The 25,259-nt window shown below is 47.8% G+C and overlaps 2 protein-coding genes and 1 long non-coding RNA gene across 4 annotated transcripts in view; 1 reads left to right on the top strand and 2 right to left on the bottom strand.

Moving 5' to 3' along the window:
• The window catches only part of Acss1 (acyl-CoA synthetase short chain family member 1), a 47,066-nt gene extending 44,630 nt beyond the window's left edge, over positions 1–2,436 (bottom strand). Inside the window, exons 1-2 of the mRNA XM_004874777.4 lie at positions 2,255–2,436; positions 1,438–1,601 (exon numbers count right to left, since the gene is read on the bottom strand). Of these exons, the coding sequence (XP_004874834.2) occupies positions 1,438–1,471 (34 nt within the window). The 5' untranslated portion in view covers positions 1,472–1,601; positions 2,255–2,436. The remainder of the gene's footprint in view (positions 1–1,437; positions 1,602–2,254) is intronic.
• Positions 2,437–2,488: 52 nt separating this feature from the next.
• LOC147824607 (uncharacterized) lies at positions 2,489–4,932 on the top strand. 2 transcript variants are annotated; one of them, XR_015441934.1, is made up of 3 exons: positions 2,489–2,620; positions 2,737–2,930; positions 4,426–4,932. It is a non-coding gene; the product is annotated as an uncharacterized LOC147824607 (long non-coding RNA). The 2 variants fall into 2 exon arrangements; XR_015441933.1 differs by having other exon boundaries at positions 3,246–4,932.
• An 81-nt stretch (positions 4,933–5,013) lies between these two features.
• Positions 5,014–11,085, bottom strand: Vsx1 (visual system homeobox 1). The gene is made up of 5 exons (XM_021252175.2): positions 10,817–11,085; positions 8,821–8,899; positions 8,066–8,189; positions 6,952–7,132; positions 5,014–5,985 (listed from the first exon to the last, which is right to left on the bottom strand). Exons 1-5 carry the CDS (start codon positions 11,067–11,069, stop codon positions 5,723–5,725), a joined length of 900 nt encoding a protein of 299 aa, XP_021107834.1. The 5' UTR covers positions 11,070–11,085; the 3' UTR covers positions 5,014–5,722.
• Between the last annotated feature and the right edge of the window lie 14,174 nt (positions 11,086–25,259).

Raw genomic sequence — 25,259 nt, 5'->3', positions numbered from 1 at the left:
CAGTGGGTATCCATGCCTTGTGCACTGACACAGTCAGTAACCAACAATAGGTCCTATACATAGGAGTCCCAGGGCACAGGCATGCAAAGGGGAAGTAGGGTGAGTTTCACAATGGCTCTTGGGGCCCAGGCCTTGCTGGAGCTGCTGGGAAATTTGGTCCCAGAACAAAGGCCCAGTCCTATTAGGAGTCTGAAAAGCTCTGTGGCTGTGGCAGAATCCTGCGCAGCATCCCAAGTGAGGCCCAGGAATCTCGGCAGTAGCAGCAGCAGCTGGAGTCTATTAGCAATCACTGCAGTGGGCAGGAGGGCAGCCTACGGTTTGAAGAGGCCTGGCTGCCTAGACCCCAAGAGCTCTTAGGGCCAGACTCTTTGGCTGGGGTGCATCTCTACATTTGCCCAGCCTGGATGAGGCCCTGAGTTCCATCCCCAGCATCCAAAAAAGAAAAGAAGAGAAAAGGGAATTCCTAGGACAGCAGCTGAAAGAGCCAGCAGTAATGTGTGAGTGAGTGGAAAGTGGGTCACTGTCCCAAACAGAAGGGATAATCCCTAAACTGTACAGCCTCTTCAAACTCCTTGGCCTGCTCAGTGGAACTGAAAACACTTGGCATGCCTCCTTGGCTCTGAACTTGTGCCTTCCAGTGAGTTCCCTTTGTTTCAAAAGAGTGTATCAAATAATTTCAAGGCCCTGTTAAAAATTCAAATAGTGCAGAAAGGTGTGCAGCAGATAATAGAGGCTCCTGCCCCCAGCTCTCTCCCCTAGGTCTCTACTCAGGTCAGCCTTTTTCTTTTTTCTCTTCTCTTCTATTCTCTTCTCTTTATTCTGCAGTGTTGGGAATGGAGCCCAGGGCCTCACACATGCTAAGCAAATGCCCTATCCCTGAGCTGTACCCCAGCCCAGAGTCACCCTTTTTAACCCTTTAACTGCTCATGAAAGGGGTTTTCCTGCAATAATGTGCAACCTGAGGCTAAGTATGAAGAAACATTAGGCCATTCTCAAATGAGGGGACATCTGAGTTCATGCCAAAGAGAGACTGAAAATCACTGTAAAGAGCAATATTCAATCAATCAGCAAAATTGAAATATGTATTCAAATTTAGAATATTATAATCAATACTGTATAGCATTAGGTTGTATTCAAATTAGAATACTATATTGAATTCACTGTTAGATGTTGTATTGATTCTGTATTGAGTGAGATTAAAGTTATATTCAGATTTTAAATCCTGTATTCTATTTAGGTTTAGAGTATTCAGATTTAAATTCAGGTATTTATTCTGATTTAATTTCAGGTATTTATTTAGGTTTTCTGAAGTGGATAACTACCCAGATTATGTAAGAGGATGTCCTGAGTCTTAGGAAACACACACAGTATTGAAAGATAAAGGGGCAGGTTATGTGTGCAAAATAACCACATGTGGTACTGAAGGCAAAAATATACCTGAGTGCATACGTAGTTGTTCCTTAGGATCCATGAGGGATCAGCTCCAGGGCCCCAAGGACCCACAGGTCCTCACATCCTTCACATAAAGTGACACGAGGTTCTCGTGTGACCTGTGCACACCACCCACATATGTTCGGTCATCTCCAGGATCCTTATGATACCTAGGGCAATGCAAAGGACATGTGCATAAACGGGACTGTGCAGGAGATGAAGATGAGGAAAAAGTCTGGGCAGGTTTAGTTACAGGTGCAATTTTTAAAAATGTTTTCCATCCATGATAGATTGAATCCACAGATGCAGAACCTGAGGTTAGAGAAGAAAGGCTGACCATAGAGAGGAAGGGAGAGGAGAAGAGGAGCGAGGAAGGGAGGGGAGGGGGAACGGAGGCCTTGGTAAATCCAGGTGAAGCAGACCTAGTGATTGTAACCAAAATGAAAACCCAGTCTCAAAACAAAATAAAACGATTGTTTTTCAGTCACAGTGCTGAGCTAATTTAAGCACCATCTGAGCCAAAACATCACAAGCTTTGCAGCATTCAGTTCGCGCTTGATTCCATCACCCAGACATGTTCTCCTGCGGGGGGGGGGGGGGGTGAAGGGCAGGTGAGACGTCACCCTACCCCATGTGGATAAACAGTTGTCCCAACAACCCGGAAAGTCACTCCTCCCTCCTGGCCAGCCTCGCCTTTTCCCTCAGGCTGCTCCCCACATCTGTGGCCCGCAGCTCCGCGGGGCGTCGTCTGCCGAGCAATGCGTGAGCCCTCCCTGTTGTGCTCTCCACAGCCCCTTAGCTCTGCCGGCCTCTGTTTCCTCACCCTTGACAAGTTTCCTTGCTTCTCTGGACCGCTCCTGGTCACTGCGAGCACCGGGAGAGGCGAGCCTGGGCCCTGCAGTCTGCGCGTGCTCGTGGGAGACAGCCAAAGTGGAGAGAGAACCTGTCCGGTCCTGTCCAGTCCCATTCAGGTCCCCGCACCCTGTCCTGTCCAGTCCTGTCCCGTCCTGATCTGGCTAGTCCAGGTCCCCCAGCCTGACCACCGGGCCGTGTGCACAGCAGGGCCAGCCCTTCCGTAAGCCTCTGCAGCCTCTGCGGCCTCTGCGGCCGGGGCCCTGCGCTCAGAGTGCCGGTGACCAAAGGGTGGGGACGCAGCAGGGCCGGGGTCTGAGACCCGCAGGGAAGCCAGGTCTGAAGCTGGACCCAAAATTGAGGGGGGGGGGGGATCGATATTTAAATAACGTTAACCATTCTCATTTTATTTTATTTTTGCATGCCAGTTTTACAAAACTTTTTTTTTTTAAGTACCCATTTATCCTGAAGCAGACGAGTGCTTGGAGAATTTCCAGGACGCTCCAGCTGCGGGCGGCGCCTCGCGAGTCCCCGGCTTGGGTCCCCGTCCTCGCGCGAGTTGGGGGCTACGCGCGCAACAGGGCTGGGCTGTGATTGGCCTGAACCAGAAAGGAGTTCCGCCCATCTGACTAGCGATTGGTGAAAATGTGAGTATGACTGGCAATCTGACTAATGAGAAGTGCGAGGAGGCCCTCTGGGGGCAGAGCGCCAAGAGATGGCTGTGCGCGCGGAGCCCGCTGGACCGGACCGCTCTGATGGGAAAGGAGGGTGACCCTGCTGTGGTACAGCTTCTAAAGGCCGAGTGCCTTGGTTCACTGCTGACTTCTAAACGTTGGTAGTTATTTAGGAATTTCACATTGCCATTAATGGACCTAATTGGAGTTTGGGACGCAGGGGGTGGGGGGCGTTTGTGGGTTTTGGAATCAGTGATGTCAGAGCTGGAAATATTTGTCTTCTTCTAGGTTCACGAACAACTTCTATTGTTCATGCACCATAAAATGATCTTTTCCTTCACCTTCAAGAATTTGCGTGCAACTCTCCCTAAGTCCAGACTTATTTAATTTTTTTTTTACTTTCTTGGTTATTGATCTTTTATATTTCATGCTTTCATATATTTATATTTCACGGAGTCAATGTTATTATGTGTGTTTTTTCCAGAAAATGTATCTAGTTGCAGTTTTGTTTTGCTGAAGTTCTTTTTCCCAATAGGAGACTTGTGGGCTAGAATGCAGATTTTTAAATCATATTAATGAACATTTAAGTGCAAATAATGTTTTCTTATACCCTTAAAGTAGTCTTAGCTGGCGGACACTGTGACATGCCGGTAGCCCCAACTATTTGGGAAGCTGAGGCAGGAGAATCACTTGAACCCATGAGTTTGAGGCCCTTCTGGGCAACATAGCAAGACCCTGACACACACACCCACCGCCAAAGTTTATATTAGTTGTTCTACCCTTCTCCCTTTTGCCACTTCTTGTTTCTCATTTTTCTTTATAATATTGCATAGAAATGAGGCAAATGGGGTGGTAACCTGTCAATCAGAGACTCAGGAGACAGGCAGCAATGCCTGGCACCTGGGACCAGTCTTCATCCTTCTCCAGAGGACTTAGGGTGAGCAGGTTCCCCAGGTCTGATGTCAGCCTGAGCATTAAAGGACACAAAAGATGGGCGTTAAGCTTGCTGGGAGCCTTTTCACAGCCAGCGCTCACTGTAGCTTGTCTTCTTTTCCTGCTTTTAATTGGCCTGCACTCACTGTGCAGAGCAAGTTTCTCTTCCTACCTTTAATACCTTTAATGAATTTAAAACTTCATTACCTTTTGCTTTTGTCATGACCAATTTTTTGTTCAGGACAGAAAGACCCTAGAAAGCACTGCTAGAAGCAGTCCTCAGCACCCCAAAACCCAGTAATAAATGTGTCCCTTATTTACATATACTGTTTGCCTAGCCAGTTACCAAGGGTATTTGTTTCATTTTCATTCTGTTTCATTTTACTTGTATTCTTTTTCCTTTATTTATGGATTTTTTTCACTCTGCAACACTTTGTGAACACATTTCTTCATGGACAGATGCAGTTCGCTGTTACCATGTTCTGTGGTTGTGCAGGACTTTGCTCCATGAGTGGCTACATGTGATTTGCCCCAGTTTCAGGTTCCCAGCCACAACCCCAGGCCTTGGAGGATCCCAGGGAAGTGCTTGAGGGGACAAGTGGGATCCATGGGATGCAAAAGACACCCAGGGCAGGTGGCCATGCACTTGACCAGAGCCCAGCTGTGGGCTGCGTCCTCTGCAGGAAGATGGGAAAAGACTCTGGGTCCTCAGCCTCTCATCAGAGGCTCCGACCCGGCTCAGCATAGTCTCTAGGAGCCAGAGGAGCAAAAGCACATGACTTGCTGTCCCTGCAGCAGGAATTGGTGACACTGAACATCCACAACAGCGTGGGACTGGCTCAGAATGATAAAAATAGAGCAATGAAAAAGAGGCTGTGGATGCCTCACCCCAGGAGGTGGGAGGGCACAGCCAACCTGGTGAGTCCTGTCCCAGAGTGCCCGGCCACTTAGCTGTGACCTCTGAGCAAGCCAGGTACAGCCACTATCCAGTTCTGTATAGAGCGACCCCTGGTGAGTGCAGCAGAAGAGGATAAATGCTGCAGATTCCCCAGCAGAAAGGGACAGGAGGGAGAGCCTCAGGCAACTGGAGTTTGTGAGGTTACATGTATAAGGAAGGAGGGCCTTGAGAAGCAAACCCACACAATGTTTATTTTTAAATCATAAATAAGAGGCAAAGGAAATGCTGGAGAGGAAACATTCATGAAATCCAGGTCACTAAAGTGCATTCAAACAGTTTGACCCTCCCACACTGTTTAAACAGTTGAGGGGAGGGCTTTCTTTGCTGACTACAAGCTCCAACATGCATACCTACCAAAGGGCACTCAGAAAACAATCACTGCTTGTCCCCAAGCTGAAATGTCCAAGGTCAAGCTCAAGGAGAAGACACTAGAATTCACTCACGTGTCTGCATAGAGTCACCACTGTAAAGACACTGATTTCGCTGGAGGTTAAAGAACTTGTATTTCCTAATGCAGATTGAGGACACCAGACCTCCCTGCTAATCTGTGCAGAACACTGAGCCACATCCCAAGTGGCACCCAACTGTGACCGCCTTCTGAACTTCAGGTCCTCCCTCTCAGGTTCTACCAGGTGGAATCAGATTTTACCTTAGATCAGCTGGCTTCAGTGCCTCTGGGATGGTTTCCATTCTAGAATGAAGTGGAATTGTCCCTGAGTCATCTGTCTGTCCTCTTACAGCAGTTGGCACTGTAATGTATCCTGACACCATAAGAAGAAAACTGAACTAAGGATGTTTGTCCTGGACCATTTTTGCCTTTCGAAAAACACCAGTGTTTCCAGCCTTTGGCGGGGAGTAGGGGGGACTGTGGGTCTCATAAGGCTCCCACTATCCCAGGCTGGAACCCCTGGAGCCCCTCAGGATCAGAGCGTCCTTGAGCCTCAGCCCCCTGCCGAGCCTGCCTGGTCTCCTGCCGGGCAGAGCTGGACAGATCCATGGCCACATCTGCATTCTCAGGTCCCATTGTGTCTGAGCCTCTGTGAGGACCTTTGTGAAGATGGTCGGAGCCCCAGAGTCCTGCCACCTTGTCCTCGCTTCCTGGCTTCCTTATCATCCCCGTGGATTTTTTATGGATCCCTTGGGAAAAAAAAGAGAGAAGAAAGTAAAAAGCAAACAAAAACCATATTCAATTCAGCAATGAAGCACACTTCTTCCTCATCATTGTTCTCTGTGTCCCATTAGAACTATCCCTGCCTGAGTGAGTGACTGCCTGAGTGACTACAGGTGAGCTGGCTAGGTGACTCCCATCCTTAAGGGAAAAGCTGGTGTCTGCCAGCTGTCACACTCTGCAAAGCTGCTGTGCTTGTGTGACTCAGTGATTGAGCCCACTTTCTCCCACAAGCAGGTCCTGTGGGTGCAGCACACCCCCCTACCCCCTATTTAGTGCCTGACTGGCTCCCTACCCTGGGTTCCTCTGGTCCCTTCTTGCCTGGGGCAAAGTCCAGACTGCATTAAGAGCTGATATCCCCACTTCCTGCATCTTCCTGGCCAGCAGACCCTCAAGGCCTGTTTGCTGAACAACAACCCTCCTCCTTCCCAAATTAAAGTCACATGGGGTCCCCTAGCCAACCTCCCCCGGCCCCTAGTGGCGATCTGTGACTCTGATCTGTGACTCCTCATCCTCTGAGCTGTGAGGCTGCAGCAGTAAGGGTGGCTCGCACAGTGGCCACCCCAGGCAGGCCTCCAGCAGAGGCTGTTTCAGCAAAGAAAGTCTAAGAACAGAGACTCTGCGGCAGGTGTGGCTGGCAGACCCAGCAGGGACCAACCTGACCCTGGTAGGGTTGGCTATCTAGGTTTTCTCCGCGCTCCCCCATTTCCCAACCCAAACACAGTGTGAGCAGCACAGGTGGTGGTAGGGAGGCGGCCTGACGCCAGCCTTGCTGTGGGCAGGAGTTAGACTGGAGCGTCAGCGGATACTGAGGCTCAGTACAGGGCTTCGCTTGCTCTAACCACCGTGGTCTGGTGAGGACCCTGCGCCCCCCCCACACACACACACCCCGTGATTCCCGAGCCCCGCACCTCACACTCCCAGCCCCTGCTCACCCAGCAGCCAGGGCGCACAGCACCCCGGCGGGCGGCCTTGGACCGCGCCGAGCACCGCGCCGGGCAGCGGGAGGCAGTGCCGCACCAGAGCCCCGTACAGCCCATACTCAGCCATCACGCTGCTGCCGCCCCAGCGCTTCTCTCGCTTGCGCCACTTGGCCCGGCGGTTCTGGAACCAGACCTAGTAGGGGCGGGGGGAAGGGGAAGGGAAGAAGGAGGCCGGAAAGAGAGAAGGGGAGAGGGAGGGAGAGAGGGAGGGAGGGAGGGAAGGAGGAGAGCGCACAGGGGACGCAGTGAGCGCGCGCTGGGAGCCACAGACCCGCGGGCCTGAATTCCGGGTCTAAGAAGGACGATCCTCCCACACACACCCTGCGAGGGAAGCCTCAGAAGTTCGGGAGCCATAGCTTCCCTCTGAACCCCGGTATTCAGGTGTGTGGGGATGAGGGCTCCCGCTTCCCCTGAAGTCTCCCGGGGAGTCTGGTGAAAACCTCAGAGCAAAGTACTTGCTGTCCCCAGCGTGGTGTAAAGGGGTCAACTGCACCCAGGGCCAGGTTTTCTCGGGAATGGGGAGAGCCCTCTGGGTCCAGGCCCCTCTGGACCGCCTGTCTTAGGGCCGTTGCTGATTTTCTCATGGGAAATATTTCGTTAATGGGAGAACATTGTGGAATATCGTGCTGCTAGGTTAGCAGGAGTGAATGGGCGTCGAATCTCCTGACAAACCACAAGCACAGTACTCCGTGCACGTGAACAATTGTGCACACATGTGCACAGCACACGACGACGTAGGCTGGACACCTGTGACATGGAGGGGACAGGGGTAGGGTGTAATAGCAGCCATGTGTGTTGGTTTCTATGGGGTCTTAAGGTGAAGAGGGTTGTTTTTTAAAAAAATATATCTTCATGTAGTTTCTCACTGAAGCACACATATTTTACGGCTGTTGAGTATGATTCCATGACATAATTAAAGCAAAAGGGTCAAGGGCCCTTTTGGTGCTTTGGCTATGTGGCTCTCAGCTTTCCAATGAAGGGGACTTCAGTGGGCTTCACAGAAGTGGCTCCCTGTGTGTGAGAGTCTCTAAAGGTCTTTGGGAAGGAGAAAGGGGACCTCAGACACCTGTATCCTGTCTTCAGGAAGCTGGGTTTTCAGGGCCAGCATTTCCCGGGCATAGACATCAGGGTAGTGGGCTTCTCCAAAAGCCTTCTCCAGCTCTTCCAGCTGCTGAGCAGTAAAGACTGTCCTGTGGATTGGAAACACTGTGAGCTTCCCTGCCTGAGGACCATGTGCTACCCCTGCTGTCTGCACCCAAAAGCCACTTTATGCCACCTGGACACCCCACCTCAGGACAATCAGCCTCTGGAAAGCCCAGGTCTTTGGTTCAAACAAGACAGTCTTTCTTTCCTTTGGTGCTGAGGATGGAACCCAGGGTTCTGTGCATTCTAAGCCCATGCTCTACCATTGAGCTGCAAACAAAGCCTTTAGCTTATTCTCTTTCTTTCTTTTCTTTTTTTGGTGCCGGGGATCAAACTCGGGACCTTGTGCTTTTGAGGCAGGGGGTGGAACCACTGAGCTAAATCCCCGGCCCCCTTTAGCTCATTAATGAATCCCACCAATCCCTTCTGATGAGACCCATTTCACAGACCCACAAATTGTGTCTTTAAATAGTGCAAAGATCAATCTGCAGCCTCATGGGAGTGCAGAATATTCTTTGCAAATGGCTTGCAGTACTCTCCGCACAGCCAAGCAGGAGGCCACTGAACCCATCCCAGCCAGGGCCAGGGCCATAAGCTCCCAAGTGCTGATCCCATGAGCACCAGGCTGTGTCTAGGGAAAGGCAGCCAGGCCCATCAAGGCAGCAGGTATCCCTGTACCTGTGCCGCCGCTTTTTCCTCTTGCCCAGGCCAGGGGATGCCTTCAGGTCACTTCTGTCTTCAGACAGACTGTCCTCATCTGTGGGCACAGGAAGAAGAGCCTGCTAAGCAGAGTATATTCTTGGTCTGTTTCCTGGATTTTACTGTGAGTGTTGAGCCCTGAACCTGTTAGGGATGTGTATGATGGTAAGAACGAGGCTTCTAGCACCCCCAGATTCAGTTATATTTTGTAGAGTGAAAAACCAAAGTAGCTACTATTATCATCTTATTTTTACAAATGAGGAAACCAAGGCAGAGACCTTCAGTACCTTTCCCACGATCACTCCAGTCCCTCTCCATCCCACTGCTCAAAGGGATAGCAGAGGCTGTAACACCAGAGCTCAGCCCTGTCTGAGGTGCCAGTCCAGAGCCTCATTTTTTTTTTCTCAGCACTGGGGATCGAACTCAGGATCTTGCGCTTATGAGGCAGGCATGGCACCACTGAGCTAAATCCCCAGCCCCAGAGCCTCATTCTTGATAAGGGTACCAGATGATTTGTAGCTGCACCTAGAAAAGTGAGAACCACTCTTCTGGGTTTTATCTTTTTAGACTCCTTCCATCGGGAGATCCAGATGGAAAAGGAGGTTAGGAGACCAAACTATTATCACAGTCACTGTTCAAAGTCTCATTGCCTCAAGATAGGAAAAAATGAATAAAGGCAACAATAACAAAACAACACTAGTTTTGCTTCTACCTCCCTTGGTCACCAGAAACCTGTGCTGGAGTCATAACATTCCCTGGTGTGGTCCACTTGGTAGATATTGCCCACTGGAGCTGCTGAGCATGTGGACATGGTCAGATGGAAATGTCACTTGTGCCCTGGGTTTAAGAGACTCAGTGCCCCCAAAGTTAAAGTAGCTTTGTATTGATTACCTAGAGATAATACTATTTACAGAAATTGGATTTTAAATGTAGTACATTACTTAAGTTAGTTTCACCTGTGTATCTTCCCTTTTAAGACAACTGATCATTTCTCCTCTCACACACCTCATTTGACTCTGCTGACAGATCTGCTCTGTGTCTTCCTGAAATCCCACACAGCCTGGGACTTGGTAGCCTTTTGCCCTTCGTTTTATCTAGGCTGCATAGGAACCTATCCTATGAAGGTGGCCTTTTTGCCACTGAGCTGCTCTCTCAGCCCTTTTTATTTTTTATTTTGAGACAAGGTCTTGCTAAATTGCTTAGGCTGGCCTTGAACTTGCAATCCTCCTGCCTCAGTCTCTGGAGTTATGGGATTATTGGTGAGCACCACTGCACCCCTGCACCCAGCCACTGTTTAGGAGGTTTAGGAAGGAAAATCCTCTTAGGGCTGAGTATTCAGCAGCCTGTTGACCTGCCTGCTTCCTTTTATTATCCATGAGGCTCAATGTACTCTTTCCCCTCACTTTTGCTCTAGGTTCTACGGTACAGTTTCACTAAGGCTATGTTTTCTTTTTTTTTTTTTTTTTTTTTGGTACCGGGGATCGAACTTGGGACCTTGTGCTTGCAAGGCAGGCGGTGGAACCACTGAGCTAAATCCCCGGCCCAAGGCTATGTTTTCTTTTGTAATTCTCCTTTCTTTCCCCACGACCCAGCTCTCTCAATTTCTTGCCCTGTCCTTTATGGAACTTCATTTCTTCCTTCCCTTTCCCCGAAGTCTGCATGGACTTCTTTGAAGAAACTGGCAGCTCGGAAGGAAAGACATAGCAAAGATACAGGGACTCCGTGGGGCTGGGAGAACGACCCGGGAGCGCGATATAGGATGCCTTTCAGCACCGGGCAGCGGACAGTTCCCGTCCAGCGCTCCCCTCTGCTCACCCAACCACCCTGCTGCCCAGTCCGCCAGGTCTGACTCCTCGGGTCGCAGCCTTCCTAACGCGCGCCCTGCCTGGAGCCTCTGCCGTCGGGGACCCGGGGCGCCCCAAGGGTCCCGGCCCGTACAGAGCGGGCAGGGGCGGGAGTGGAGCTCGGCACCTACCGGACTCGGAGTCTCTATCGCTGCGATGCAGACGGTCTGGCCCGGGGGGCGGGACAAGGAAAGAGCAAGGGGCGGCGGGCGGGAGCGCTACAAGAGGACCCCCGCACCCCGACCTTGGCCCCGGCCGGGCGGGCGGCTCTGCCTCCAAGCCCAGCAGGTCGGTGATGGCGAAGCCCCGCAGGCGCGCGCCGGGCACCACAGTCCCGATGCCCGCGCGGCCCCCGGGGAGAGCGAGGGGCGCTGACCCCGCCATGGCCTCTCCGGGCTGGGCGACCGCGGTCCCCGCCGGCTCCGCGCTTTATACCGGCGACCAGGGCGTGGGGCGGGGCCCGACCAGTGCCCCAGGGACCCCGCCCCCCTCGCCACCTTCCAGCTGTGCCCCAGTCTCCACCCGCCTGCGTTCGGAGGGCTTCTCCGCCCCCGACCACCCGCCCGCTGCAGAACCCGACCTGGATCTGGACCCGAAGCCAGGGGAGTGGTGGGGGCTGCAGACCGGCGCTATACGGCGGCATAGGGCACGAGGTTCGCGGAAGGCGCGACCCTCGGACATACCCCAGCGAGGCTTTAGTTCCCGCGTGTCCCGTGCCACCAGCAGCCCTGGATGGGGGTCCAGGGCACAGCCCGTCTCAGGTCACCTTCTCCTCCGAACACCCCTCACTGTACTAACTGAGCCAACCCTTGCATTATAATTGGCTCCCAGGCATTCGGGGCCCCTCCTGACTCGGCCTTGCCACCCCCTTCCTATCCTTCCTCGGTTTCCGGACGCGGGGCTCGTATCCTCCTCGGTTATCAGGACATCAAGTCTCCGTGGTCCCCACAGTGGCGAGATGGGGACTCCCCAGCAGGCGAGGGTGGCACTGACGCCTCACGGACCCCTCCTCGATTTTCCTCTGGACTCAGGCGAGGCAGCGGAGATGCAGAACCCGCCCGAGGCTCAAACCTCCGTTCTGCGCCGGCAGCGTGGTCGGGTGTTTCGGTTTGGTTTGGTTTTTGAGACCGGGTTTGAATACATAGTCCGGGCTGGCCTGAGACTCGCAATTCTCCTGCCTCAGCCTCTCCTTTTCGGGATTACAGGCATGCACTGCCACGCCTCGGTTAAGCGTGGTGGTGAACAGGCGAGACAGCTGGCTCTGAGGTGCCCCAGGCAGGGTCACCGCCTGGGAGTCCTCCCCGCCCCAGCTTCCCAGGGCTCAGGGTTCTCGGATCCTGAAGACCTCCGTAGGCAGCCAGGGACCCTAAAGCACCAGGGTGCCGGATGGAGGCGCCTGACCCTCACGGGGGTGACACCAGAGGCGGTGCCTTGCCCGAAACGCCCCCGCGCCCCTCACGACCACCCTAGCTACGAGGAGTCGAGGATCCCCGCCCCACACATGAGCTCAGTTCCTCCGCTGCCCGGAATGGGTGGGGCCCCGGCGAAAGGCGAAGTGGGGAGCGCCTGGGGGTTCCGAGACTTGGACGGCGGCGTGGGCGGCCGACGCGAGCAGAAGGGCCTTGCGCCGCCGGGCAGATGCTGCATCCACGCAGGCGCCTGGAGCGCAGAAACCTCGCACGTGAGGCCAGAGAGGTGGCCCGCGAGCGTCTCTGCCGGGGCCACCCTCGCAGTCACTTCGGCACCCTAAATCCGTTAAGGGGTCGGGATCCGCCTTCACCAGCCAGGATTATCCAGGATTTGACTTATGAGCAAAGGCTTCTCTCGTTATCATCCAAGGAAGGCTTCCAGCCCCGGTGTTGCCGCAGCCAGTCCTCCCCCCTCCAGGTCGCAGCCTGGGCGCTCTTCTCGCCTGTGACGCTGGCGCTATGAAAGGCTGGCTGTGTAAGGGGTTCGGAAACTACGGCAGCGACCGCGGATCCACCTGGGTCTCTGCTTCCCGGTGCAAGTGTCGCCAATGAGCCTGGGCAAGGTCCTCCTCCTACGGCCTCCCTCCTTGATGGCTGCTTTTGTGCCCCGGCTAAATGTGGTTGTAGAAGACACAGATTCACATACTCTCGGGTCTAGATGTGGACTCTGGAACAAAAAAGAGGCATCAGAGGGAAAACTGAGGACATCGGTATGAGCTGGTTCCTTCATGGTAATGCACCAGCGCTGATTTCTTGGTTTTGACCACTGTGCCTTGGCTGTGGACGGTGTGAACAGTGGGAAATGGATGAGGTTGGGGAGCTGTGTATATTATTATAGAAACCATCAGAATGGGTTTTTTAAAAGCCAAGACCTGCCCTAACTGTATATTTCTACAAGAAATGCACCTGAAATATACAGAAACAGATTAAAAATAAAAGGACAGAGAAAGATATACCATGTTAGCACTAATCAAAAGTAAGCTGTTTTCAGACAAAACAAACATCAAAACAAGGACAATTATCAAGAATAAAGAGGGCACTGCATAATGATGGAACAACCAGTTTTCCAGCAAATGTAACAATACTTAAGATGCGTACACCAAACAACAGAGTGTCGAAATACACCAGCAATACAGACTGATAAAAAGGCAAGGAAAATAGACAAATCCTGTTACAGTGGAGACTCACACACTCCTCTCCAGTACTTGACACATTGGTGTGCACAAAATCAGTAAAAATATAATTGAACTGAACACCACCATCAGGCAGTTGGATCCAATGACATTTGTAGAATACTTCATCCAAGTTGGGCATGGTGGTGCATACCTGTAATCTGAGCACCCTGGGAGACTGAGACAGGAAGATGGCAAGTTTGAGCCCAGCTTGGAGAACTCCAGAACTTTGTGAGATCCTGTCTCAAAAAGTTTTTTTAAAAATTTACAAAAAGGAGTAGGGATGTAGCTCTGCAAAAAGGCCTTTGGTTCAATCCCCAGTACAAAACATAACAGAACAAAACAACATATAATGTTCTCAAGATCACATGGAATATTTACCAGATAGGCCACAAAACCCACTAAACAAATTTAAAAGAATAGAAATCATACAAAGTATGCCCTCAGGCCACAACAGAATTAAACCAAAAATCATGGCAAGAAAGTAGCTAGAAGATCCGAAAGTATTTAAAGATTAAATAATGCACTTCTGTATAACACAAAGATCAAAGAAGTCTCAAGAAAAATTTAGAGTTGTTTTGAACTAAATGCAAATGAACATGCTGTTTGCTGTGTGTGTGTTACAGTCACAGAGCCTGGAAGGACAGGGACGATGCTGGATGCAGGTGTCAGGAAAAAAGAAAGATTTAAAATCAACCACCCAAACTTCCTAATTGGGAAAGGAGAAAGGGGAGGGAATATTAAATCAAAAGCAAGCAGAAGAAAAGAAATAATAAAAATTAGGGTAGAAATCAATTAAATTGGAAGTAGGAAGGCAATAGAGAAAATCATTGAAGCCAAAAGCTGATTTTTTTTTTTTTTGTACCAGGGATCAAACTTGGGACCTTGTGCTTGCAAGGCAGGTGGCAGAACCACTGAGCTAAATCCCTGGCCTGATTCTTTAAAATGTTTGATAAGGGTTGGGGATTTAGCTCAGTGGTGCCAACGCTTGCCTTGGGAGCACAAGGTCCTGATTTGATCTCCCATACCAAAAAAGTTTGATAAAATGAATGAGCTTTTACCCAGGCTTAAAAAAAGAGAAGAAAGAAATCTAAATTGCTCATATCATTAATGAGAGAGGAATCATCACTATGGACCCCATGGGCATTAAAAAGAAAACAAATATTACAACAATTCTATACCCATAAATTTGATAACTTGGATGAAATGGACCAATTTCCTAAAAGATGCAAATTATCAAAACTCACACAAAGAGAAATAATCTCTATGTAGGACTTTATCTGTTAATTATTATTATTCTTTATCTATTAAAATCATTAATAGCCCTCAAAAAAAGAAAGAAAAAAAAATGAGGCCCAGATTATTTCATTTTGATTTCCAAGAAGCATTTTTAAAATGATACCAATTCTTTACAATTTTTTCCAGAAGATGGAAACATAGGAAATACTTTCAGTGCATTCTATACATTACTCTATAACAAAACCAGAGAAGTACATTAGAAGAAAGGAAATCTACACACCAAGCTCTCATATAGATTTTTTTAAATCCTCATCAAAATACTAGCAAATTAACTCCATATGTATTCAAGGAATTATATATACCACAACTATGTGGAATTTATTCCAGGAATGCAAGGCTGGTTCAACCAGAAATCCATTAATGTAATCTATTGTGTCAATAGGCTAAAGAAAAGAATCATAAGGGGAAGGGGAAAGGGAAGAAAGGAAAGGAAAAATTATGAGAAAGAAAAAAAAATGGAAACAAAGTCTATGTAAATAAGGAAGGGTGGTGGGGGTGAAGGGCACATAGGTAATGGGGAAAAAAATAAGAAGATACATCATGTTCAGGTACAAACACCCAATGAAAATGTAAATGTATTATATACCTAAAATGTACCAATTAATATATAAAAAATAAAAGAAAGAAAAGAATCATAGCGTCACATCTACAGATGCAAAAAATTATAAAATCCAAAACTCCCATGACTTTAAAACTCATTCTCAGAAAATTAGAAATGGAACTTCTTCAACTTGATAAAGAAGGTCTACAAAAAACCTACAACTAACTTCTTACTTAATGATGAGAAACTAAATACTTTTCCCTTAATTTGGAGTAAAAGGTAGGATGTACCCTTTCACCACACTACTCATATTATACTGGAAATCCTAGTCAGTGCAATAAGAAAAAGAAATAAAAAAGAAAAGAAAAGAAATAAAAGGAAAAAATAACACTGTCTTGGGTCATAGATGAAATGATTGTCAACTCCTGTATCTAATACATGATTACAGTAAACCTCAAGACACAAGCTTAATATACAAAAATCAGTTGCTTTCTTGTTTATCAGCAATTAACAATTCAAATTTGAAATTAAAATACAATATCATTTACATTAACACAGATAAATAAAGTATGTTGGTAAAAAGCTTAAAATATATATACAGGGACACCATGAGGAAAACTGTAAAACTCTGATGAAAGAAATCAAAGATCTAAATAAATGGAAAGACATTTCATGTTCATGAACGAGAAGTCTCCATATTGTTAATAAAACTTCCTACTTAATATATGATGCCTAATCATCCTAATCACAACCCCAGCAGAACAATTCAAAAGCTTCTATGGTGAGATGGACTTAAAACAGTTAACACAGGCTTGAGGGGCAAAGTCAGAGGGCTGATGCCACCCAGCTCTGGGACTCACTGTGGAGCCACAATGACTGAGACAGAGTGGTTCTCGTGAAGAGACAGACATAGAAGTCAATGAAACAGAAATGGACCTACACAAATACCAGCAGCAGATCTTGACAAGATACAGAGACAGTCCACTGGGGATAGGATAGTTTCTTCAGTGAATGGGCTGGAACAATAGATAGTCATAGTAAAAAATAATAATAATAATAATGATCTGGACCCAAAATTTATACCTTACTCCAAAATTAACTTAAAGTGGACTATGTAAGAACACTATAAACCTTCTAAAATGTAATCCCAGCCTTTGGGAGGCTGAGGCAGGAGGATCACTGAGAGTTTGAGGCCGGTCTGGGCTACATAGCGAGACCCTGTCTTAAAAACAAAAACAAAAACAAAAACATTTCTAAAAGATACCTTAGGAAAAAATCTAGATGGCTTCTGTTTTGGTGATGACTTTTTAGATATAAGCTCAAAACCATGATTTGTGAAAAAATAATAAAGTTGGAGTGTATCTTACGGGTGTTGCCACTGCTGCCCACACCACACCCAGCTGGATCCTTTCCTTTCTTTTCCTCTCTCTCCTCTCTCTCTCTCTCTCTCTCTCTCTCTCTCTCTTCCCCCTCCTTCTCTTCCTCCTCGTCCTGTCCCCCCTCTTTCCATGCTGGAAGTGGAACCCAGCCCTCTTGCTGAGAAGACGCTCACCACTGAGCTACCTGCTGTCCCCCATTTCAATATTTTCAAACCTTCACCTATATTTCCCTTAACACCTTTCTGGTCAGGAGGAATGTCTAGATCATAACATATTGGATTTACCCTGGCATTTGTTGTATAATAAGAATCCAATCTAAAATAAATAAATTAATGAAATAAATTAAAAATAACTATTCTGTGAAAGATACTGTTAAGATAATGAAAGGCAGGACCGAGGATTTAGCTCAGTGGTTCCACTGCCTGCCTCAAAAGTGCAAGGTCCCAAGTTTGATCCCCAGTACCAAAAAACACCAAACAAGCAAAGATAATGAAAGACAAACCACAAACTTATCACAAATATTTGCACTGCACTTGTCTGTTTAAGGAATGAACTCTTAAAACTCAGTAATAAATCAAGCAACTTGATTTTTCAGTGGGCAAAAGATCTGAACAGATATCTCAGCAATGAAGATAACAGTTGGCAGATAATTATGTGAAATGGTTCTCAGCATTATGTGCTGTTAAGGTTAATGCCCTTAATGGAGAATTCAACTCAGGACCTAGCACTTGACAGGCAGGCACAAAGCCACTGAGCTACATCCCCAGCCGTCATGTGTTGTTAAGGAACTGAAAACTTAAATAACAATGAGGCGCCACTACATACTTATTATATAACTAAAACTCCAAACACTCACAACATCAAATGCTCATAAGGGTATGGAGAAACAGGAACTCTCGAGTATTGCTGGTAGGAATGCAAAATGATACAGCCACTTTGTAAGACAGCTTGGAAGTTTATCACAAAGCTAAACATAGTCTTACCATATGGCCTAGCAGACATTCTCCTTGGTATTTACTCATTGAATTGATAATTTAATCCCTCAAAAATCATGCATATGAGTGTTTATAGCAGCTTTTCTATAACAGCCGAAAGTTGGAATCAATCGAGATGATCTTCCATTGGTGAATATATAAATAAACTGTGATACATCCAGACAATGAAATACTACTTAATGATAAAAGGAAATTAGCTATCAAGCCATGAAAAGACACAGAGGAACTTTAAATGGATATTGTTAAGCGAAAGAAATCAGTTTGAAAGGGCTACATACTGATATGACATTCTAGAAAAGGCAAAACTGTAGATGGTAAAAATATCAGTAGTTTCTAGGAGCTGCAGAGAGGGGAGAGATGAATAGATAGCACATGGAGGACTGAGGGGCCAGTGAAATAAGTGTGTCTAATACTGTATGGCATTATACATGTGTCCAAATCCACAGAATGGGGCCAGGGATTTAGCTCGGTGGTTTTGCCACCTGCTGCGCAAGTGCAAGGACTCAAGTTCGATCCCCAGTACCAAAAACAAAACAAAACAAATCCACAGAATGGACAATACAAACAACAAACCCTAATGCAAACACAGACTTTAGCTACTAACAAGGGTACCAACACTGGTTCATCAATTATAACAAATGCACTATACCGTGTAAGATGTTAATAATAGGGGAAACTGTGGAAGAGGTATATGGGAATTCTCTGTACTTTCGGCTTAGCTTTTAAAAATAAAGACAAAGCCTTGTTCGTGTAGCTGATGAAGACCAGAAAGAAGAACAGACTCTCAGTTCCTCTCAATTCTGGTTTACACCTTCATTTTTGGTCCCTGGAAACTCCCCTTGAATATTTCTAGATAAGCTATGATCTTAAAAATGATGTCTGTTATCTTTTATTACCATTCCTAGGGGGAGATTTTCCATTTAACCAGTTCACAATTGTTGTTAAAAGTGGAAATCATATACTCTCCTTCAGAAGTTCAATGTACTTTTGGTTGTGGTGTCAAAACCAACTCAAGGGCTGGGGATTTAGCTCAGTGGTTTCACCTCCTGCCATGCAAGCACAAGGTCCTGAGTTCGATCCCCAGTACCAAAAAACCCCCAACTTGAACCAATTTCTGCAGAAGGAAACCTAGTGGCTTATGGAGCAGGTACCAAGTGTGATGACCAGAAAGACAGGGTGCTACTGCACCCCCAAAGATAGCTGTCAGGACTCCTCTCCCTGTTTCTGCCTCTGGCACCTCTAACTCTTCCTTGCTGTGGGGCTGCACACTATGCCCAGCCACACAAACAGCCTACTGCATGGGGAGCAGTTGGAGGACAACACGCCACTGGGGCCCAGAGCGCACTGTGTCCATGTGTCAACCCCTAGTGCTTCCTGTGAGTCAGAAGTTGTGATAGAATTGTCCTGAGGGAGAGGAGAGAAGAAGGCAGGTGGGGTTGTCAACCACAAACCCAAATTTAGCACTCAGGACATGAGAAGGACCGAGTGCAGGGGCAGAATGGAGGCAACTGCTGCTCCACCTGCAGGAGGAGGCTCAGGCTGCTCCAAGAGCTTAAGTCAAGGTAGACTCTGTAGGGCCAGCCTGTGTGGCCGCCTCTGTCCCAGGTTCCTCTCTGAGAGGCAGCTGGGATGCCTGGGCTGGGGGGCTGTCTACTGAGACACCCAGAGTCTCACAAAGTTAGCTAGCCTGGGCTTGAACTCATGATATTTCTGCCTCAGGCACCCAAAGTGCTGGGGTTAACAGGCATGTGCGACCATGCCTATCTTTTTATTATTTTTAAATTTTTTGTTCATTTTTGTGGTGCTGGGCCTTGAACCAACAATCTTAAAAAAAAACAGCAAAAACTGGGGCCGGGGATTTAGCTCAGTGGCACTGCACCTGACTCACAAGCATAAGTTCCTGAGTTCGATACCCAGTACCAGAAAAAAAAAAAAGGCAAAAACACCTTAATGAGTGTTTCTTCACCAAGGAGGCACTTAGCATTGCTCCTTTTGCTTTCTGAATTATATTTGTCACCATAGATATCAATCCCGACATCCCACACATTTCCCTTTGGAGATCTCTGCGTTGTCACTGTCTCCATTAAAAAAAAGATTGCATTTTAATTCTAACTTAAAAAAATTCTCCTCCAACTGTATGATTTTATGTATCTACGAATTGTAACAATTTCTACTATTGCACAAACCAAGACTAAGTCTATAGATTGACAAATCTCAGATTCCCACCACCAAAAGTACATAAACATTCCCAGCTACACCACTGTAGTGCTCTCTCTTTGGAGACCCTATACTCTGAGTGTGTATTTTTAAATTTCTATCTAATAAATCCCTTTATGCCTCTTACTGACGCATCTGGAAAATTCTTCTTCCACAACAGGAATCAGTGAACTTAACACATTAATTCTATGAATAGGATGGATTTAGGAACAGCCTAGGACCCCATCCTGTGACACTATTACTAGGAGGAAAGAGCTCTGTTTATAACTTGCTAATCAAGGAAAACTCCAGCTGAACAAAAAGAAAATGCATTTATGTGTGTGTGCACACATGTGTGCTGGGGAGAGAACCCAGGGCCTTGCCTTGCAAAGCACATGCTCTGTCACAGAGCTGCATTGAAGGTACACCCTGTCCTACAGGCAGGCAGGACACAGCTCAAGAGGCAGCAGTCCTGGGGGGCCTGGGGCTTCCTGAGGGGTGAGTGGGAGAGTGAATCTCCTTGGGAGGACTAGGAGGCAAGAGGAAGGGGGAGTGGTAGGAAGGAGAACTAGGCAGATAGGTAGACATTAGCAGAGCTGAGGGACGAAAGGGATGTAAAATAGCAAGCTTTGCCAGTTACACTAAGTAAAGAAACAAAGATGTCAATGTGTGACACCTTTATAAGTGCTGGTTAGGTCTCAGATCTAAAGCAACCCCACAGAGCACAGTGACGTCTTAAGGCTACACACTGCACATCTTCCTTCAGATACCTGGCCACTCGGCTATTTCCACAATAGGGCACCCAGCACTCCTGGTGCCAGGGCCTATGCCCAATGATATCAGAAAAGAGTATTCTTTAAAGACTCTCCCTCTTTGGGCTGAGACTTGATTGAGATTCTTTTAGGGGCCGGGGATTTAGCTCAGTGGTTTCGTCACCTGCTGCGCAAGCGCAAGGACCTGAGTTCGATCCCTGGTACCAAAAAAAAAAAAAAAGGCAGAGATTCTTTTATTTATTTATTTTTTCTTTTTTTGAGACAAGGTCTCACTCACCATGTAGCCCAGGTTGGCCTTGAGCTCTAGGCAATCCTCCTGCCTCAGCCTCCTAAGTGCTGAAATTACAGGCTTGTGCCACCATGCCCAGCATGACTGAGATGCTTATGTGATCAAGGCCCCTGAGAAAACACTGACTACCCAAAAGGAATAAGGAAGGCAGATTTGGGATGTCAATATTCCCAAGTAACCCTAAGAGAAATGTCAATAAGCACCATAATTGCCCCAGTTCTGGGAACCCATGCATAAAAAACATCCAAACTCATACTTGGGACAGATGGCTTCATAGTATTGCCTGCCTTCTGCTTGAAGGCACAACTCTCTGTGTATCTACTCTGCAGTGAATTCTCCTGGACTTCTGTGCAGCTGTGTGTCTTGACTAAATTCCTTCATCAAGGGCACAGGGATCCAAGGCCCAAGGAAGTGAGGCCGCAAGGAACCAAGAACTCAGGGCTGCAAGCCACAGGGTGGGGGAGCGGGGGGGCCACCCTCTCCTGGGACCAGGGACACTGAAGAGCCAGATGGCTGTAGGGAACCATCACCCCACTGGCACCCCAGCCACACATGCACACAGCCAGTTCTTTGCTGCATGAGGACCTGGCTTTGGGGTGACAGGAGGGTGGCCAGGGCCATGGGCCAGAGCTCTGCTTTTCATGGCACTTGTGGTGAAGGCTGCCCCCTCCTCCACCTGCCATCCTGGATGCCAGCCCAGTGTGCAACTGTTTGGATCTGGCTTAGATTTTCTCTCATTTGTTTTATTTTTCACTTACCGGCTATGTGTTAGTAGTCCTCCTCACCAAAGGATTTGCCAGGATTTCTGAAATAAAATAGACAGATTTGCAACAAACACTGGAAGAACCTCTGAAAGAGGTATTTTTCAAATGATTATGAGGCAGGGAACATATTGTCATCCAGGGCTGCAAGCCTGGCGTCCATGCTGAGCGGCGGTGACAGATGTCCCCTGTTAATGTGCAGTGATTAAATGTCACTGTGGAGCACCTCCTCGCCCACACAGCCCACTTCTTTCTTCCCGCAGCCATGGTGTCACCACTGGCTGTGAGTCACATTTCCTGGAAACTGCCGGCCTTCTCCTGAGGGGACCCGGTGCCAACAGCAGCCCTGCCCTGCTCCAACCATGACCCCACTCCAGAGGGCCCTGGGGACAGAGTCCCTTGCTATTGGGTATGGGATTCACCCCAAGGACAGAATTTAGCAGAAATGCAAAGCTCTGTTTAGAGGGAGGCTCACTGAGCATTGTTATAGCAGCAAAAATGGAAAACAGTTAGAAAATCCTTTATAGGCAGATAAATAAATGGTGGTAAATTCACTTGATTGGTTGTAATGTGTCTGTTAAAGCAGGAATTGTGGAACACTTGGTTAAATGTGGCAACTGAGCAGCAGTTTTGTTTTCATTGTTTCCCAAAACCTTGCCCAGATGAAAGTAAAGGGAAAAATGTATAAATCCACAAAGTCAAAGAAAATGGGAGCAGAGAATAGGCAACAAAGAACACCAAACTAGGAAAGGTGCCAGGAACTCAGAGAGCCAAAAACCAGGGGCCAACACTCTCAGGAGTGGCAGGGACACGATATGCTTGAGCAGACACCAAGGACGAGAGGCTGCAAGCCACAGGGCAGGGGAGCGGGTGGACACCAGGGTCACCCTCTCCTGGGACCAGGGACATTGAGGAGTCGGATGGCTGTAGGGAACCGTCACCCCGCTGGCACCCCACCACACATGCACACAGTCACACACACACACACACACAGCTGCTCACACATGCACACACACCTCACAACACACATTAACACAGCTGCACATGCACCAGCTCACTCACACATGCTTACACTTGCACATGCTCACACATGCAGACACACAGCCACATTCACGGATATTTGTATACTCACAAGAGAACTTCTACCTGCTTTGTGTACTTTATTTTCAGTGCTGGGTGAAACTTAGACCCACACTTGTGCTAGGAAAGAGCTCTGCCACTGATTCGTACGCAGCCCGCCTTCTCAAATCTGTAATGATGATGGAGAAAACCCTGTAATGATGGAGCCTGGAGACCAAAACAAGGGGAAAAGAGAAAACTCAGTGGAAATACAGCAAAAGCCCAGAACGAGGAAGAGCTCAGAGAGCTGTAATTAACATCCACCAGCGATAGGAGGCGCTGTCTATGAAACAGGAACTGCTGGAGAAAAGAGGCAGAGGTAAGAAATGACTGAATGACCTCTTGGAAATTAAAAATGTAATCACAGCGCAAAAACAGTACAGGAGCAAGAGCTTAACACAGCACTGACGACACCTCTTGGGTGGGGAGAAGCAAGGAGATGAACCATTAGACAAAAAAGTATGAAAATCAGAGATTTCATGTTCTGTGCTGTATGTGTGTGCAGCTGTGTGTGTGCGTGCGTGTGTGTGTGTGTGTGTGGAACCCTGGGTTGGCAACGTGCAGGGAGGCTTGGGTGTCAATGGCAGTGAATTCCAGGCTGTGCCAGCTCCAGGCACAGTGGCAGCTCCCAGTCCTCGTACTACCTGGACCAGGGGGTGCTGCTGGGGCAACTTGCTCTGCACCTGCAGGAGATAGCAGCCTAGGACCCTGTCCTCTAACACTGAGCTAGTTGCCACCATGGAAGCTGCTGCTGGGCACAGACAAAGAGGCAAGCAGCTGCTGCTACTCCACCCTTCTGCCCCTCAGCCACAAAATGGCCTCCTCTGAGCTTCAGGGGAATTTGAAAGCTGGTGCCTTCACCCCTTCATTTTTCTTTTCCCTTGTGCTACTCAGTTATTGTCACTGTGGGCAAACAACTTAATGAGGAAATGTTTACTTGGCCCACAGTTTTAGAGGTTTCAGTCCATAGTCGGTTGGCATTAAGGTGGAAGAAAACTGCTCACTTCATAGCAGCCAAGCAGCAAAGAGAGGGAAAGAGCCAGAGAGGAAGAAGCCAGCGATGAGATCTACCCTTCAAAGCCTCCACACCCAGGGACTCACTTCCTCCAGCCAGGCCCCACCTTCTAACAGCTCTTCACATGGGCTCACGGATGGACAGACTCTTTGATGAGCTCAGCACTACCACTTCCAATCACCTCTCCAGGCCTTGCTTAACCAACAAATTTAACAAGAAAGATCAACTGTCACACCTCTTTTAGGAGACAGACATCAAAGGAAGGAGAGGATGTCCGAGATTGCTGTGTATATCAGGGAGATGGGAGCTCAGCATTGTGTGCCAGGGTAAGGTTCAGGCTCAGAGAGGCCTGAGAAAACTTAAGTACACATCTCAACATTTTCCCATAGACACCTAGGAACATCAAAACCAACACAATCACAAAATCCAGCAAACTCTGGGGAAGAGGAAATCTGATTCACAGAATGATGACACTGTCAGATTCCAATGTCTTGCCTTCAGCATGTCACAAAGACTGCAAAGAAACAGAAAAGCATCATCCACTTAAAGGGAAAATACTAGAAAAACTGTTGGTAAACAATATCTGATGGCAAATCTAATAAACAAAGCCTTTAAGACAAGTCTGTCAAGAATGCACAAAGACCTAAAGGGAGAAATGGAAAATCAAAAAGATGATGCAGGAACGGAGCAGAAATGCCAACAAAGAGATTGAAACCCTAGAAAGAGATTGAAAGGAAATTCCAGAGTTGAAAAGTACACTAACTGAAATTAAATTCGTCAGAGGACTCAACAGCAGGTTTGAACAGAACTTGAAGACAAGACAGTGGAGATTCTCAAGTCTGAGAAAAAGAAAGAAAGTACATAAAAGAAAAGTTGACAAATCTCAAAGTGCTGTGGACTATGTGGAGAAGACCAACACGTGGGGATCTCAGGAGAAGGGAGAGTGGACAGACAAGGGAGACCTTTGGGAGAAATCATGGCTGAAACTCCTTAGTTTGGGGAAGCATGTGAATATGAAATCTGAGAACCTTGACACACTCTAGGTAAATTTGAAAACACCCACATTAAACAGTACAATCAAGCCTTTGAAAGACAAAGACAGAGAATCTGAAAGCAGTGCAAGAAAAGAGTTGTCACAAAGAGACTTTCTGAGCCCCTCAGCAGAATCCACCTGACACACTGGGCCAGGAGAGGGTGGGCTAGACAGACCATCCATCAGGAGTCTTAGCCCAGAAGGAACTGTCCTTCATGGTGAGAGAGAGATGGAGACATCCCCATGGGGAAAAAGCCAACAGGTCATCAGTACCAGGCAGAAGCAGGGAGTTTTCAGCACCAGACCTGCCCATGTACGCCAAGTTGACACACATGTTGCATAGGAATGAAAACACCATTCTTTACCTTAAGTATATATAACTTTCTGTTTGTCATCATACTCCAATAAAACTGGGGAGGAGCCTAGTCATTTTTCTTTTAAAAGAGTAAAGGGAAGGCAAAAGATATACCATACTAACAATAGTCAGGAGAAATTTGCAGTAACCATATTGAGTTGATAAGTCAGACTTTAGG

Source organism: Heterocephalus glaber, unplaced genomic scaffold, assembly GCF_053883595.1.
Source record: "Heterocephalus glaber isolate CG9 unplaced genomic scaffold, H.glaber_assembly_v1.0 deba00001532, whole genome shotgun sequence".
NCBI classification, from domain to species: Eukaryota; Metazoa; Chordata; class Mammalia; order Rodentia; family Bathyergidae; genus Heterocephalus; species Heterocephalus glaber.
Note: the sequence above shows the minus strand (reverse complement) of the source record. Positions and strands in the feature narration are given on the sequence as shown.